Source organism: Echinops telfairi, unplaced genomic scaffold (genome assembly GCF_000313985.2).
Source record: "Echinops telfairi isolate 266 unplaced genomic scaffold, ASM31398v2 ScPeMD7_7400;HRSCAF=8409, whole genome shotgun sequence".
Classification (NCBI taxonomy): domain Eukaryota; kingdom Metazoa; phylum Chordata; class Mammalia; order Afrosoricida; family Tenrecidae; genus Echinops; species Echinops telfairi.
Window position 1 is genome coordinate 60,259,143 of NW_022111300.1, and position 17,341 is coordinate 60,276,483.

Genomic DNA, 17,341 nt, shown 5'->3' on the forward strand with positions numbered 1-17,341 from the left:
CCGGCATCCTGAGTCGGAGTCCCTGAGACACCCGGCATCCTGAGTCGGAGTCCCTGAGCCACGCCGGCGCCCTGAGTCGGAGTCCCTGAGACAGCGGGCTGGGCAGCAGAAGGCCGCTCAGAGGAAGGACACGCAGTGCAGGCGGGCAGGACTCCTTTTCTTCTGGTTCCATTTCTGAACACAACACTACATAACATGTGTACAGACTTCATGTAACCTGCCCAGGTCACGTGACAGCCCACGCAGGTCCCAGAAGACGCTGGGCACGCCCCACCAAGCTGAAGGATCCGGTAAGGAGGCCTCACACGCAAGGAAAACCGCCTGCAGGGACTCTCATTCTTGGTTCGCTTAAGTCCCCATGCTGAGCTTGTTTTCAGATCCCTGGGACTCACACACACAGGGTTCGAGGGAACGAAAGTGAACCCCAGGTTTCTCGGTTGTTCCCGCTGCCAACGGCACCCTGTCCTCTGACTCACAACAGAGCGAAGCACCGCCCACCTGCTGGAGCCCCTCCTGCTGCCACTGCGCCGGTCCATCTCATCGAGGGGCTTCCTCTACTGCTCTCACCCTCCTCCGTCCACCAAGAAGGGAGCCCTTCCCCAAAGGGCTACTGCTCCCGACCACACGTTCAAGGTGCGTGAGGTGGGTTCCTGCTCTCCTTGCTTACAGAGACTATTCTATCGGAACGGTGACCGGGGTCTTTGAGGCTTGACTCAAACCAGCAGCTGAGTGAGGAGTCAACTAAGTCCACACGGAAGCAGCACACCAGCTCGTGGGATCCAAAGACGCCAAGGACAAAATCCAGATGTGGCGAAGGGGAACGTATCAGAGCTACAGTTGTGGACACCCAATTTGTAGAAAGCTGTGGAGGGCAGTGGGAGCCCAAAACCCATCTGCAGAGTTTCTAGCCAGACTGAGCCACTGGCAGATCCACTCCGACAGCCTTACCGTGAGGCAGAGACCACTGTAATCTTGACTGTGCTGGACTGAGCTCCATCCTTGACCAACTGACCTCACTAAGGACCCGACCTGAATCTGTTCTGGGTGCAAGTATCTCTTACGTGTTCCAACAGAAACTTATTCCCTGGTTTTTGGAATGTTGGTGGGTTTTTTTTCCTTTCTTACTCATTATTTATATTTTTGTCTCTACATTATTTTACCCTTACCACTTTCCTTCGATTGTTTTTGTCGTTTCTGTTGGGTTCCCAGTGTGTGAAGCACAGTTGGATTGGATGCTTAGTGATAGTAACTGTTGCAGGGGCTGATGGGGGATGCAGGGGCGGGGGTGGGAGATAAGGTGGCAAACGGGATTTCAGGAATAAATAGTAAAGGCGGGAGGGGGAGGAGCACAACTCATTTTAAAGGTGACTTAGCCACGGGGTGGGGGATGTTCTAAGATTGATGTGGCAGTGATTGTATAAGCCTCCTTGATGTGAGTGAACGATTGAATTATGTGATATATAAATTATGTGCCAGGAAAACTGTTGGGTAAAAAAAAAGAGAGAAAGAAAAAGAATATCCCGCGGTCCTTTCTCCCGGACGGATTGGTTTGTTGCTCTGACTGCACGGTATTGCCACTGTTCTTTACCAGCCCTGTGATGCACGTGTGGGGGTCCTGGGTCAATGTCCACCATCCACCGCGTATGAGGCGGGGCCAGGCGCACCTCAGTCCTCACAGTGACAGCCTTGTGTCCACACTTGGAGAGGTTGGCATATTTACGCAGTGCGGCGTGTCATCTGAATTTTTGACTGCTGCTTCCTTGCAAAAGTCCTGGTGGCGGAGGGGCTACCTGTCGGACCGACTGCTCACTGAAAGGTCAGCCGTTTGAATCCACCAAGCTCCCGGAGAAAGGCGAGGCCCTCTGCCTCCATTTCAATGTCCGGTAGGGCCGACGACCACTGGCCGTAGATCCACGTGAAATGAAGTGTCGGACAACTTCGGTCTGGACTCCGTTTATCTGGCACTATTCACCGGTCGGTTGTGAGGATGTTGGTCTTCTTCGCATTGAGTTGTCATCCATCCCGAGGGCTGCCATCCTTTGACGTCCACCAGCCAGCGCTTCGAGTCCTCCTCTCTTTCGGCAACCAAGGTGGTGCCATCTGCATCTTGTGACTGCATCTCCCACCGATTCTGGGCCATGTTCTTCACAGGGTCCAGCTGCTCTGTCAGCACGCAGAGTGAGCAGGTAGGGCGAGAGGATACCGCCCTTGCGGCACACACCTCTCCTGATTTTAAACCAGGTTCTACCCGCCTTGCTCGGCTTTCGCCACTGCCTCCTGATCCAGGTCCTGAAGGAGCAAACTGCACTGTCCTGGGATTCCCATTCTTTCCAAGGTTATCCGTAGTTTGTGATGAGCCACGCAGTCGAAGGCCCTTGTACAGTCAATAAAACACAAGCAGACACCTTGCTGGTCTTCTCTCCTCGCTACCAGGAGGGCCATGACCTTCCTTGTTCCACGTCCTCCTTCAAATCCCGCCAGAGCCGCTGGCAGCTCCCTGTCAATGTACTGCTGTAATGGATGCCGGGTGATCTTCAGAAACATCTTCTGTATGTGTGATATCAATCATACTGTTCCGTAATTCCTGCTTCAGGGGGGTCACCTTTCTCTGGAAAGGGCACACATACCGATCTCTTCCCGCCGGTTGGCCAGATTTCTTGGCATAAACCCCCCACGCCGAACTCACTTCCGTGGTGCCCATTATGACTCACCGGGCAGAAGTGCCCTGTGGGTTTCTGAGACCGGCAGAGACTGCGTCCATAGAGCTAAGCGTCTGAGCACACTCAGCTCAGTGCTGCGTCTTGTCAAACAGGAAGGACTGTGCGACCAACCTCGGAAGCAGGAGGGGCCAGCCGGTGGTTCCCACGGAACCACAGGAAGCGAGGGCAGAAGCGCTCTCTGTTCTCACTTCTCTGGGGACAACAGCTCGGGGCACAGGGGCTGGGCCCCCAGTAAGAACTGGGGCACTTGGGGTGCAGGCTCACATGTGCTGTGTGACATCCCAAAGCAGTCCTCCCTGACATCCAAGGGGTCCACTTACAGATGGACAAGCAGACCCTTCTTATAATGGGAAGCCCATTGCCATGAAGTGGTCCTGACTTAGAGCAGCCATGGAGGACGGGATGGACCGGCCGCACCTGGGCTCCCACACTGTCATCTTTGGGATGCCCACCGACACGTCTTTCTCCAGGTGGCTTCAACCCACAGCGCTTAACCACGGGGCCACCAGAGAACCTCAGGGCTCATGACCACTGCTGCCACGTGGATTCCGACTCTTCATGACCCAGCATGGAAGAGTAAAACTGCTCTTCGGGGTTGCAAGGCTGTTAATCTTTACTAGAGCACAGAGCCCCTTCTTTCTCCCATGGAGTGGCTGGTGGGTTTGAACCACCGACTTTGCAGTTAGCAGCCAGTGCCTAAACCCACTGTCTATCAGCACTCCTTCCTCAGGCCTATCAACATGCAAAATGCCAGGACCGGTCAGTCCAAAGGCTCAGCTTCCCACCACTGGCCAGGAAAGAACTGACTGGAACTCCACTGGCGGGAGGGTTTGGTGTCTCATGAGGCACACATGTGTGGGGGGGTGAGCTTCGGAGGATGGGGTGGGCCCGCTCCTTACCTGACTGGCCCTGTCAGAATGAGACTCTTTCTTGCCCAGGTGGTTCCCCATGGCGCACAGACGGACACCTCTGCAGAAGCTGCAAGACACAAGCCAAGAGGAGTGGGTTCACATGAGGCCTGTCAGAGTGCGACTTCTCACTCGGGAAGATAGCCCTGTGAGGTGCCAGCCGGCCGCGTCAGGGACCCAGGACTGAATGCACCAGCAGTCAACACCCCTTCTTACCAGTCCCCACAAGACCAGACGGGAAGGGCCGCCTGCATCGAGTTCTGTTCTCCAAAGGACTTTAGTAGGCTGCCTCCTCTACAACCCACCAGCCCGGCTTGGGAAACCCTTGGGAGGCTCACAGGTATGTGCAGGTGGAGGGAGCTTGGCCCCTGCCTGTGGGTTTTATCTGTCTAACGCACTCCACTACTACATGAAGGCTGGTGATCTGGACTGTCCAGAGGAGCCCTGGTGGGGCTCCTGGGGTAGCCAATGGCAAGGTCAACAGTTTGAAACCACCAGCTGCTCTGCGGGAGAAAGACGAGGCTTTCCACTCCCGTGAAGAGGGACCATCTGGGAAACCCACAGGGCGGCTCTCCCCTGCCCTGTCAGGTCCCTGAGAGGCGGCATCGACTCGGTGGTGGTGAGTCTGTTAGTTTAGAGGCCTGCCGGTTGGCGTCTGGGAAACAGACACTGACCGGCCAGTGAGCACAGTTGTCTTGGGACCTGGAAGGTGTCCCTCCTCTCTGTACATGTGCAGTTTCGAGTGCGGGCGCCTGGCTTCATTCTGTGCAGAAGGCGTGTGGCCCAGCTCCCTGCCCTGGGACCCCAGAACCACACTCTCCTTGATGTGACTGCACAGACCGTCTGGTAGAACTGGCAGGATGACTCCCCAAACCCTCCCACGGGGCCTGCATGTGGGGCAGGGCAGCCTAGGATGGGACTGCCCCGTCCTGCCTTGTCCACAGAGCATGGCGGCCCACATGAGCAGGTTGGCCCTCCACAGAGCAAGGCTCGTGGTCCAGGCTGGTGTGGCGGCTTGGCTGCCCTGTGAACGCGGCCCCCAGACATCTGGGTTCAGTGAGCTGTGCAATGGGACTCGCCCTCATTCCCAGGGACAGCGCCATCCCCCAGACCAGACCGCTCAGTGCCTGTGAGTCTGGTGGGACTCAGGTGACCCTGCAGGGTGCGTCTGAGGCTGCCAAGCCTCCTGGAGCACACAGCCTCCCTTTGCCCTTTAGAGCGGCTGGTGGGCTTGAACTGCACACCTGGCAGACAGCAGCTGCATACCTAACCCACAGTACACCACGACTCCCCTGATGGATTTAAAAGGAGCTGTGGATCCAAGGGGCGCCAGGTGCTCTGGAAACTTCTGGGTTTGTCCCAGGGCACCCCCTGGGTGGAGGTGGTCCTGCATGTGGACGATGAGGGTGTTGCCCATTGGTAACTCACAGGGCGCCTTGGCTTGTTGATGCTGAAGTCCACCTTGCCAGGCCCCCTCTGAAAGTTGGTCAGCCACGGGTGGGCCAGCCCTCCCTCCACCTCACAGCTCACTGGGAAGGCCCGAGTGATCCTTTACTGGGTCAGCACCAGGGAAAGAGAGCTGTTTGTTCTCGGGCTCCACCTGAGGTCAGTGGACATGAGTGAGCATCTCTGTGAGCCTGGCTCTGTGTGCAAGAAGAGAACACCTGTCCCTGACCACAGACGGAGAATGTGCGATGTGCTCCCGACCACCTGACAGTCAGGCACCCACGTGCGACCTTCCTGTTCATCAATGGGTCTGCTTCAAAGTTCGTGCAGGCCAAAGTATGCAGGGCTGAGCGGGCAGGGCATAGCGGGCAGGGCCGAGCGGGTAGGGCCGAGAGGGCAGGGCTGAGCATGCAAGGCTGAGTGGGCAGGGCCAAACTACGCCCACAGGGCATTCTGAAGTGTATTGCCAGGCCTTTCTGCTGAGATGCCTCTGTATGGGCCTGAATCTGCAACGTCTCCCCCCAGCCCCCTTCCATAAAGCAAATCTGTGATAGTCCCACTTGGACCAGAGAGGCGTATGGGAAATGAGGGCAGATTCCATCATTTTTTGTCTCCATTTTCCATAAACTTTTGTCAGCCGTCCTTGAGTTTTGGGAGGTACTTGTTTTAGGGGTTACTTATGGACAAAGAGCGTAGTGGGTTTCAAATTGGATGCCAACCCTAAAGCCAGCAGTTTGAACCCCCGCACTCCCACCGGGAGAAAGAGGAGGCTGTCTGCTCTAGTCGGGAGGCACCCGCGGGTCTCAGGCCCCCACAGGGCCAGTTCCCCGCTGCCCACGGGGGCACGGTGAGTGGAAGGGATTTGAGTTTGGTTTTGTGGACAAAGGCGAGTGAGCCCTGGTGGAGTGAGCAAGGGGTTAGGCGTTGGGCTGGAACCTGCCCGCTGTTCTGGGGTGGGGAGGAAGATGAGGCCCTCTGCCCACCCCCCCTGAGACTGACAGCCTCTGATGCCCACGGGGGGGGGGGGGTTCTACCCTGCCCCATGGTGACAGCTTGGGTTTGGATTTAGGGCCTATCCAAGCTGTGTTGCTGTAGACTGCAGTGTGCTGAGTGTGAGAAAGTCCCGTGTGACAGGGACAGGGCGTGAGCCCCTGCTGTCGGGACCACCACGGCACTGACAGCCACTGCCCCAGTCCCAGCAAGCCTACCGCTCCCCGCAGACACCGCCTCTCTGTGCGCTGAGGTGGGAGGGGTGTCTCTGAAGGGGGCACGTGTCAGGAGCACTCAGGTGGGCTGGCTACTGGGCCACTGCCTGGTATTGTTCTGGTGATGTGGGCTCCGGCGGGGAGGGCAGGGCACGGAGCTGAGGGGCCCACGGGAGCACTCTGCAGGCTGGTCATCTCACAAGCTCTCTGCGAGGCCTCAGGGAAGGCCTGTGGGGCGGGGCTGAGCTGGACGGAGAGGTCAGGTGGGAGGAGCGCGGGGCGGGGCTGAGCTGGACGGAGAAGTCAGGTGGGAGGAGCGCGGGTGGGGCGGGAAGTTCCAGGTCAGGTGGAGCGTGTCCTCATGCGAGTGGTCGATGGGGCCAAGGGGAACCCTGTGTGGTGAGAGCCCCAGCCCCTCTGGGAGGGGCCCTGGGCTGTGTGGCTCCTGAGGGCCAAGGCGGGATGCGGGTAGCTCAGAGGATGAGCAGGGGCAGCTGGGTGGGCACCTGCTCCCTCCCAGCATGGGGTCCAGCAGGCGACGGGCACAGTGCCCTCCCTGTACCCACAGTGGGGGAGACTGAGGCCAGGCAGGGGCAGGCCCGGGCCCCCAGGAACGTGTTCAGGTGACATGTGGGGCCCGACCGGATGGGATGCCATTTCCCGTGTGTTCTGTGTTAGGGCAGGTGCCAGCTGTTTCTGAATGGCCAGTCAGCACACAGAGAGATATAAGCACGGATGGTAACACTGTTGTCGGCCCCTCAGATCAATCCCCGTGCCCACCTACCCCCCCGGCCCCCCCACCACGGGGAGGGGGCTGCCCCAGGGACCTCCCAGGCGTCATCTTGATGGGATCTGGTCAACAGGCCTTTCTACTGTGGCGCTGCCACCGCGCGGCGGGCTGGACCCGCCAGCTCTCAGCAGCAAGGGCTTCACCGCTGGGCCTGTGTACCTTCCTCTGCTGTGCGGAAGGAAGCCAGCTCCTTACGAACACGGGCCTGGGCCTAAAACCCGTCCCACTGCCATCGGCTCCACTCCAATTCATAGTGACCCTCCCTCCGGGCAGGAGAACCACCCCTGTGGGCTTCCCAGCCTGGAACACTTCACCAGCCGAGAAAGCCCCGCCTCACTTCTGTGTGTTAAAGCCAGCTGTTGACTTCGAACTGATGACCTTGCAGTTAGCAGCCCACTGCTTAATCACTACACCACCAGGCGCCTATCTGAGCCCTCTCCCTCTCGGGTGGCTTTCACGCACGGAGAGGCGTTCTCTCTCGCTAAGGAGGGCCCAGGACGCCAGCTCTGGGGCAGGCCCCCTTGCTTTGAGGGATCACAGTTCAGATGACCCTTACCCTCTTTCAGCATCGGTGGGCCTGGCATTCCTCAGAGCTCTCCACGTGTCCTGGGGTCTATCTGGCCCTGGGGCCTGGGAGGTTCTCAGCACGGGGACCTTGGAGGGCACAGGGGTTCTGCCTGGCTGCTCTTCTAGGTCTCGGCTTGCTGGTTTAATCTTATATTTCAAGAGATGGGCTCAAGAAACCACCACTCTGCCAAATGCACCCTGCAATGTCCGGAGGTGGGGCCCGGCAAGCGGGATCATTCCCAACCTGGACCCTCTCATGCAGGGACTGCCCAGGAGCATGGGCTTCCTGATGTTCAGGGGTGGGCTCTTTGCTTGGTGGCTTGGGGGGTGCCCCCACGCACCGGTCGCCAGGGTCCTCAGTTCCTCCAGACATCCGGTCACAGTGACCAGAAGCATAGCAGAATGTGGGCCATGCCTGGGGGGGCTGGGGGTGTCAGGAAACCAGCTGGGGCCGGTGAGGCTATGCTGACTTGCTCTTGGGCCTGAGTTCTGGTGACTGGTTCTGAGGACCAAGTTTGGGGCATCTCGGGGACCCCAACTGTCTAGATGACCCAGGAGAATCTTCGTGGAAAGAAATGCATGTGGGGGAGCCCAGCACTTAGGTGACCCATCACCCTTTAAAGTTCCTTGTCAGCGCGTAGTGCGCCCCCCATCAGGAAGGAGCTCGGCTTCTGGGCTGGGGTGATGGCTGTGGATACCAGGTCACGGCTGACGGCATGGGGCAAACCGGCCGGTGACCTCCAACAGGAAGTGGCATTTGAGAATCCTGAGGGGGCCCCTCCTTCCCTGGGGGGCTCAGTTATGGGGGGGGTCATTACTGGGGAGGTCTGGCAGTGTGGCCTCTGTGGCCTTCTCCCATGCCCCCATGTGAGGCCCCAGTACCCCACCTTGGGCTGTGCCGGGCCGCAGCAGGTCTGGGCCAGGCCGTCTTGCTGGGGCTTGGCAGGCCGGGGAGGGAGGACGGCACTGCCCAGGCATGCTGGGGCATGCTGATGGCTGTTGGAGCAGGTCTGGCCACGTGCACTCTTGGTCAGAAGAGGAGCATGCCTTCCAGGCCACACCCAGGGCATGTGGGGGCTGAGCCGGGCCCCTCCCAGAGGCCGAGCTCCCGGTACCATGCTCACATCCTGTTCTCGTAGCCCCGGGCTCATCTGTCATTGCACATTCCTGCCAGCAGCCCGAGGTGCCCTAGCCACAGGCAGGTAGGAATGAGCAGGTCAGGCCAGTTTTATGTGGCCCAGGGCCAGGGCGGCGGAGGCCTGGAGCCTGGCTCTGAAAGATACAGACTTCAGGACACATCAACAGAAAAGGCTCGACTTAAAGCCTCAGACGTAACTGGAGGACAACAGGATGCCCCCAGCCCCGTGGGGTCCACAGAAAGCCCCAGCGCAACATGGTCCACAGAATGCTCCCACCCACACAGTCCACATGATGCCCCAGTCCCCTCTGTCCATGGAGACAGGTCCAAAACAGGATCCCCCAGCCCCACGTGTCCATGGAGTGCCCCAGCCTCCTGTGGGTCCATGGAGACAGGCCCAGAGCTTCCCTTCTCCCCGGAGCCCAACCCTGCGTCCAAGCTCCCAGGACTCAGTTGTGCTAAACAGAGTGACGGCAGGGTCTCCCAGCGAGGTGCCTGGGGTGGCTGGCTGTGGGGCGGCCCTGGGTTCGATTCCAGGAAGTCTGCTGAAGGACCTGCCCCCCCTCCCTCTCTCGCTGCGCCTCTTCCTGAAGGAGGAAGGTGAGGGAGGGCACCTGCCAACATGGCTCACGTGACTCTGTCCTCCAAGACGTCATGGCACTAGCTCAGGAATTGCGCCCGAGCCCAGCAGTGGTCACCCATCTGGGGACCACTCCCGGAACGTGCCTCTGCCAGCGCTCTGGAGTGGAGCCCTGGACACGAAAACCAATAGCCGATTCCTCGGGCACAGGCCAGGAAGCTCTGGTGGCAGGGAGGTCCTGTGTTGGGCCGTGAGCTGACAGGTCAGCAGATGGAAACCACCAGCCACTCCCCGGGAGGGAGGTGAGGCTGTCTACTCCCGTGAAGAGTGACGGTCCCGGAAACCCACAGGGCGGGTCTACCCTGTCCTGTAGGGCCCTGTGAGGCAGCTTCGAGTCCATGGCGGTGAGCTGGATTTTCCAGGGTACAGGCCCTGGGTCCCCGATGGGAGGTGGCCCACGAGCTCTCACTGGAAGGAGTGGGGGCCCTCAGAGGGGTTTCTGTGAGCCGGCTCGTTTCCAAAAGGGTCAGTACTCTTTGGGAAGCCAGCGGTCTGTCCCCCGAGGCCAAGGGCTCCCAGGGTTGCTCCGTCAGAATGGGACTGTCCAGGAATGTCCTCCACAGGGCGGAAGCGCCCGGAGGGAACCCTGACAGCCCCTTAGAAGAGGGTGTTCGCCATGCTGGGGCTTCACCCCTAAGCCGTGACCGCCCTGGGATGGGAACAAATGGGGGGCAGTGGGCAGCAAGCAAAGGAAACCCAGTGGTGGCCAGTGTGTGTCTGAGCAGAACTGTTTTCAACTGCTGCCCTCCCGGATCCCGTACCCTGCTCCCCAGGCTCCGTCAGTGGCCATGCCTGTTCATGTTTCTGCGCCCAGTGGGGCTCTTGTTTCTGCACCCAGTGGGGCTCTGAGCAGCTCTACTTCTCCAAGAGCACGAGGCCTGTGCACACACATTTGAGGTGTGCCGCGGCCCTGGGCGTGAAGTTGGAGGTGGAGACCCCAAGTCCGTCTCCTTCTTGAAGTCAGACGAGGCTGCACCTGTCCCATAGCTCCGGCTCCTGCGGTCAGCTGGGCACCGATGTCGGGCTGAGCTCAGCCGGCCGGTTCTCTCCTGCGGGCGCCGATCTGGGCCCCAGCATGGCCAGTTTTAAGGAACCATTTCTGCTTCTCCTTGGCCTGTTTCCATTACCAGCCTACCTGGGTCTCCACCGCACGACGTGATCGGCCACAAGTTCGCTTCATCATCGACATGCAGAACGTCAAAGTCCGTCTTAGGGCCAGAGAGATACCGGGTTTGTGATAGGATCTGTGTTCACCAGCTGGGCCAGGACCCCCCATGATGTGATCTAACCTAATGTCATCAACTCCAGGATCAGCTCTTCTGGGAGCCGTTGAGGGAGGACTGGGGTGGAGCGCAACCCCCTTAATCCGGTCACAGCCTTGATCCAATAGAAAGGAAGCCTGTCCTTGGGGGCGGCCTGCTCCTGCTTAAGCAGATTCCGGGAAGGCTGTGTTGTTGTCAGGTGCCATCAAGTCAGTCCCGACCCATGGGGATCCCACACACAACGAACTTAACGCAGCCCGGTCCTGTGCCACTTCGCAGGGGCCCTGTGTGAGTGCGTCCTTGCAGCCGCCGTGTGACTGCACCTCGCTGAGGGCCTGCCTCTTCATGGCCGTGCGTCTACCTGACCAAGCACGAGGTCCTCCCCAGGGACCAGTCTCTCCTGACAGGATGTACAAAGCACTTACGACGAAGTCTTGCCCTACTTGCCTCTGAGGAGCATCCTGGTGCTTCTAACTCCAACACAGATCCCTTTGTCCTGGGAGCAGTCCACGGGCTTTCCATGTCTCCAGCACAATTCCAACACGCCGATTCCTCTTCGGGCTTCCTGATCCCATGTCCGTCTTCACATGCAGATGAGGCAGCTGAAATACCGAGGCTCGGGCCAGGTGTCCCTAAGCCCTCAAAGTCACGTCCTTGCCTTTCAGCACTCTAAGGAGGTCGTGTGTACCGGATGTACCCAGTGAATCACTTCTTTCTTATCTCCTGACTGCTGCTTCCATGAGCATTGCTTATGTATTACGCCACACACAATCCCTTAGAGCTTCGCCTTTTCTCCCTGTCTCATGGTGTTACCTGTGGGTCCGAGGGTGAGGGCTGTGGTCTTCTTTACATTGAGCTGTCCTGCAGATTGAAGGTTTCCATCCTTGATCTCCCTCAGCAAGTGCTTGCTCTCTCGGATTGCTGGGCCAGAGCTCCTCTCTGGCCCCTGGGCCAGCCACCTCCGGGAACGACCAGAGGTCCGCATACTGCCTAAAGATCTTGGATCCACCTGCCTCTCCTTCTATCCACCGCTGGGCTTCCTGCCTCCTGGTTCATCTTTCTGTTTCTTGGTTTGTCAACCTGAGAAGCTATTTGGTCAGGAAAGTCCTCCAGCTTAACATCTGTCCCATGAACTTGAACTGCTTCTACAACGGTATGAGCTACTTCTTTAGATATAACTTAAAAAAAATTAAAAAGTGTTCCTGGTTTTTCAACAAGGCTTTTTTCGGCGACTCCCGGAAGTCTGCTTACTGGGTTCCCTCCTCAGATTCCCATGTGCTCTCCATATAATAACTCCCCAGCGACCGGCTGGTAGGAGGAAGGTCTGCTTCTGATATCTGGTTCAAATCCGCCTGGTTTCAAAATAATAAGCCTTGACATCTGAAGTCATGATGAAATAACAGAATCCCAGTTGCCTCTGACATCCCCACACCTCACATGCAGCCAGGGGAGGAACACTGGACATGGGCATGCACCCTGCCTGCCAGGGAAGCACAGGGCCTCCTCTGGGGACATCTGGGGAGGTGGCAGCGGCTGCAGCTCCCACAGGTGGGCTAGTACGAGGCCACTGCACTTCCAGACGTCCAGAGGCGGCAGCATCAGCATAGCCAGACAGCCCACCGCACACGCTTCTAGAAGAGCCAGCTCCTCCCATGGGAGGAGGGGGCTCACCATTCTCCTAGGTTAATTACTGTTCTAATTTACCTGGACTTACTAAGGCAGCATTGTGAGCTCAATCAATCACATCCTGATTCCCTGTCTTGCTTCTGCTTGCTGGAGGGCAGACTGAGACCCTGTCAGGGATTGAATTGCTTCCTCCCCAAAAGATCGGCATACGTCCGCAGCCCTGGTCCTACGCACATGGCCTTGCTTGGAGAGAGGGTCTCTTGAAGATGGTACTAGTTAGCATGAGGTTGGGCTGGAGACCAGAGCTTACTGCTGCTGAGCAGACTGCAGCTCACAGCGACTCCCTCAGATGGGGCAGCACGGGCCCAGCGGACTCTCAAGGCTTCCAGCTTTGGAAGCAGGTCACTACTTCCTCCAGCAAAGGGGCTGGTGGGTTTGCAGCCTTTGTGCTGAACCCCCTGCACCGTGAGGGCTCCGTGTACGGGAGGAGGTGGGCCCCCATTCCTCTGCGTGGTGTCCACGAGGAAGAGACGACAGGGGAAGGCAGCTACGTCACAGACCAGGGACACCCCAGTTCCTGGGCCCCCTGGACAGCGTCTTCTTCCTTCAGAGCCTCTGCGGACATGGGAGTTCAGACCCCACCTGCAGAACATCGGGTTGGGCGTTCCTGGAGTTTAAATCAGGTGCCACTCTTTGTCACAACAGACCTGCGCTCTGTGCGGCATGGCACAGGGACACGCAGGCTCCATTCACAGGTGGGGGTGGTGGGGTGGTGGTGAGGACCACACCTTTGGGCAGCAAACCTGGCCACCAGCTCCGGTCAAGCGGCTCGGCCCTGCACCCTCGCAAACGCTAAGAGGAACCAAGCATCACAAACCAAGCTCCAGGCTTCCCACCCGGAGGAGTGGCCGCTGCCCTGAAAGCTGTGGGGGTGGCCATCCTTGGGGCTAGGGTAGGGAAGTGATGGCTGTGTTTGTAAACCCCAAGTCATCCCCCATGACGCAGTCGGGGAGGAGCCGGCCCAGCTGGAAACCACAGGCTCGCCCTCCCGACAGCACTGCCAGGTCTGTGCCCACTGTCTGGCAGCCACGGCCCAGAGCCTGCCCCGCTGCTGGCGGAACTCCCGGACACAGTCCCCTGAGGGACACTGCAGAAAAGGGGCTCTGCTGTCGGCGCCCCTCCTGGGGCTCAGGCCACCGCTGGCATGTCACACTCAGGGAGGCACAGTTGGCAGAAAATCTCAGCTCTGTCACCTGCAAAGGCCACACCCGACCTCGCTCCCAGAAGCAGTAACTAGAATTTCAAGATGGTCAGGCCAGCTGAGTCCCCATCGACTAAGACACAAGTCAGGCCCCTCCACTTGCAAAGGGAGAAAGAGGGGCACACCACTCAGAACACTGGAGACAATTTGAAATAGGGGTGGGAGGTAGGGGGAGGGAGCAACCAGCAACGATTTCCTGGGGACACAGGGACATGAGACCTCTGACCAGGCCCTTCTAGCACCCAGCACCTTACAGAGTGAACTGTGTCCCTCAAAACTGTGCCAGGCGTCTGAGCCAGCCCAGTGGCCCAGGGTTTGGGCTCTGTGTGTCTGTGTGTCTGTGTGTGAGTGCTGTGTTTGTGCTCTGTGTGTGTGGAGCATGCATGCTGTGTGTGTGGTGTGTGTATGTGTGAGTGCTGTGTTTGTGCTCTGTGTGTGCTGTGTGTGTGTGTATGCTCTGTGTGTGTCTGTGCTCTGTGTGTGTGTGTCTGTGTGTGTGCAGCCTGCATGCTGTATGTGTGTGCTCTGTGTGTGTGGTGTGTGTATGTGTGTGTGTCTGTGCCGTGTGTGTGCTCTGTGTGTGAGACATGTCTGTGCTCTGTGTGTGTGTGTGTGTGTGTGTAGAGCATGTGTGCTCTGTGTATGTGGCATGTCTGTGTCTCTGGGCCATTTGGGGTGGATCTTCTTTGCTGTATTAGTGAGGCAGGTCAGTGCTAGGTGTGTTTCGGGCCCTGGTAGTGCAGTTGGAAAGCACATGGCCAACAGTGGAAAGGTGGGCGGTGGCCAGACGCCATGAGCTGCTCTGCTAGAGAGTTGGGCAGCTGGCCTGGCAGCTGGTGCAGGTGACAGCGGTGCGGACCCTGCTGGCTATTCTCCACTGTCCCGCAGGTGCTAATGATCTCTGTCTTGGTGGCCGGGTTTTGGGTCTGGTGTCTTAAACTGGCCTCCTTTGGGACATAAAATGAGGGGACGGGGTACAGAGAAGCAGCTCTAGAGTGGGGGGGCAAGCCACATGCAGATGACCAGTGCACCTGGGGGCCAAGGATCAAAGGAGACCAGGCCTCTCTCCTGAGCCCTGGGAGTGGTGTGCCTGTCATCAGAGTGCCCTCCATGGGTCCCCATCCAGCAGCTCTGATACCGGCACTGCCAGGCAGCGCCTTAGGCAGCTGCCCCGTGGGAGAGCCCCTGTCCTCACAGTGCTCAGAGTGAAGACCCACCTGGAGGAGAGTCCCTAGGGAGATCTTGCTGGCCTGGCGGTGGTGTCCCTCCCGGGCCACGTGCAGTGGACACTGAGGGATGCCTGAGGCCAGCATGAGAGGCCGGGGCTCAGGGGTGCAGCTGGGCCCTGAGACCTCGAGGTCCCCACCGAGCTGCCCGTGTGATGGGCGCCTTCTAACTCTCTCAGCAAGGCCTGGAGACCCTCCCCTGGACATGCAGGGTCCCCGCAGGGCTGGGCCGTCTGCAGCTGTCAGGGAGCTTCCTGGCTCACCAGAGGGCAGAGAGACCAGACTCAGCAAGGGGGGCGCGATCTTATCCAGGGACACCTAGTGCTAGGGCCATTCCTGTGTCCTTTTATTAAAACATCTTTTGGGGGAGGGAGAGGCTTAGTTAGGCCTTGATGGGTCATAAATGAATCCGAAACAAGCTGGAAAAGCCATCACCGGTGCCCCCGGGACAAAGAGCTCTCCCAAAGCAGGAGGCATGCAGGCCCGTCTAGAAACGGGAGGCCGCTTGACCCCAGAGGAGGCTCAGGCCGCAAACCAGCCCCAGGAAGATGGGGAGTGTCACCCCACCCCCAGTTCTCGGCACCCACTCACAGTGACCCCTGTGACCTGAGATGTGCTGTGCAGGGTGGGGGTGTCTAAGCTACCTTCTTTTCGGGAGCGATCGCACGTTTGTTCTCCTACAGAGCTAGCTACTGGGGCGCTGGAGCCCCAACCTTCCGGTTAGCAGCTGAGTAAGCTTCCACGATCCCACCAGGCCCCTCCCACTCCCACCAAACTCCCTGCATTGAGTGGATTCTGACTTGGGGACCCGGGGGCTGAGTAGCTCGGCCCCTGGGGGCTTCCAAGGCTGTGGACGGGACAGACGGTCGCATCTGCCTTCCCTGAGCAGCTGGTGGCTTCCAACAGCAGAGCCACCCACCTTCAAGGCTGCCCGGGGACATTTCCAGTAGACAGTCTTCTTGACACAGCATTCACACCACAGGGACTGGCTAGGGTGTGTTAGGGCTAGGACAGACACCAGGAAGGGGCGGGAGCCGGCTATGGCCATAAAAGGCCAGCCCGAGGGTCACTGTGGAGGCAGGCACAGTTGCCGCATGCATGACAAAACTTCAGAGAGCTAAATAGTGTGTGCGTGCATGTGTGTGTCTGCGTGTATGTGAGCAAGCAAGCGAGGGGCCTTCAAAAAGCTTGTGGGGAAACAGAACTGAACGGTAATGGAATTTTCCCAAGAATTCTCAAGCTCCGTGTATAACTGCCAGCAAGCCCAGGGAGAGCTCTGTCAGGCACCGTCCGGGTTGTGACAGCTACGAGTGAGTTTTGAACGGACACCCCAGGTGGGGAGGGGAATCCAGGGCCACCCTCCAATGCATCCCCACCCGGAAAGCTGCACATCTCTCCAGTGAGGTGAAAGGCTTTCAAACGTTGCTTCATAGCGGGGCTTAAATTTAAGGCAAGAAGAAATGAGGGTGCCCTTCAGCAACCACCATCAAAGGTGGCCCAGGGCATCCTGGAAAACCTGCCAGGACTTTGGCATTGCCCCTCTGGACCGTGTGCCTTGGGGTGATTCTAAGGCCTGGGGTCTGGCTTCCTCCTCCGTAAGGACACGGCTGTGGGAAGCATCAGGGACCTCTTATGACTTTAAAATAAGTGTCCAGCCATGACCAGCTGTCTGCAGCAGACCCCTGACTTCTTGCTCCTGCAGAGATGAGGCTTAGCCAGCCACGTGGGACAGCGCCACTCAGTCATGTGGGCATGGGCTCGCCAGTGTCTGGGCTATAGGTGAGCTGCGCTGTCCGGTACGAGGAGTCCAGATATTCAACAGGGTGACTCAGTCAATACCCCTGGGCTCAGGAGCCCTGGTGACACCATCTTAAGGTCATAGTTCAAACCCACCAGCCGCTCCTCAGGAGAAAGACAGAGCTAGAGATGACCTGTCTCAGAAGCCCCAAGTTGAGCTGCTTGCCTCGGCAGGGAGTGAGGTTGGGTCAGCGAGAGTAACGGCAAGGGCACGGTAGTTCACTGGCAGAACGCTCATGCCCCACGCCCCACCTGGGCATCCCATGCCCGGCCCGGATACCGCACGCCCGGCCCCCACCCATCTGTCAGGGGGTGTTGCACGTGGTTTCACCTAGCTCTCAGACCAGGGAGTAAAGCTTAGGTGACATCTACTCCCCAGCCGACGGAAACGCCAGGGGTGACAGCAGTCCAATGTGTCCCCTCACGGCAGCGACCGGGTCAGCATTTTGATCTGTGCAGTCCAGGTAGCTGGAGGGCAGCAGATGCCAATGGTGGACAGGGGAACAAGCATGGAAGCCACTGTTGGTTGTAAATATGCTCAAAGGTTAGAGAATTCAGGGCAGGGGTAGGCCCGTCCAGCCGCAGACCATCCACGGCCGGTAGCAGCGAACTTCTTCCTACGCCCGAAGCAAGAGAAGCAGGTCCCACCCGGCGTCACTGCCTTCAGGTCAGTGCTGACTCAGAGACCCCCTGGGGGTCTCTGGGACGGTCACCATTGACAGGACCAGAAAGCCTGGTCTTTCTCTTTTGGAGCT

At 58.7% G+C, this 17,341-nt stretch overlaps 1 protein-coding gene across 1 annotated transcript in view; it reads right to left on the reverse strand.

Annotated features, from left to right (window-relative positions):
- The window catches only part of LOC101661899 (myelin basic protein), a 56,004-nt gene extending 52,311 nt beyond the window's left edge, over positions 1–3,693 (reverse strand). The window contains exon 1 of the mRNA XM_045296104.1: positions 3,620–3,693. Coding sequence (XP_045152039.1) covers positions 3,620–3,670 — 51 coding nt within the window. The 5' untranslated portion in view covers positions 3,671–3,693. The remainder of the gene's footprint in view (positions 1–3,619) is intronic.
- Between the last annotated feature and the right edge of the window lie 13,648 nt (positions 3,694–17,341).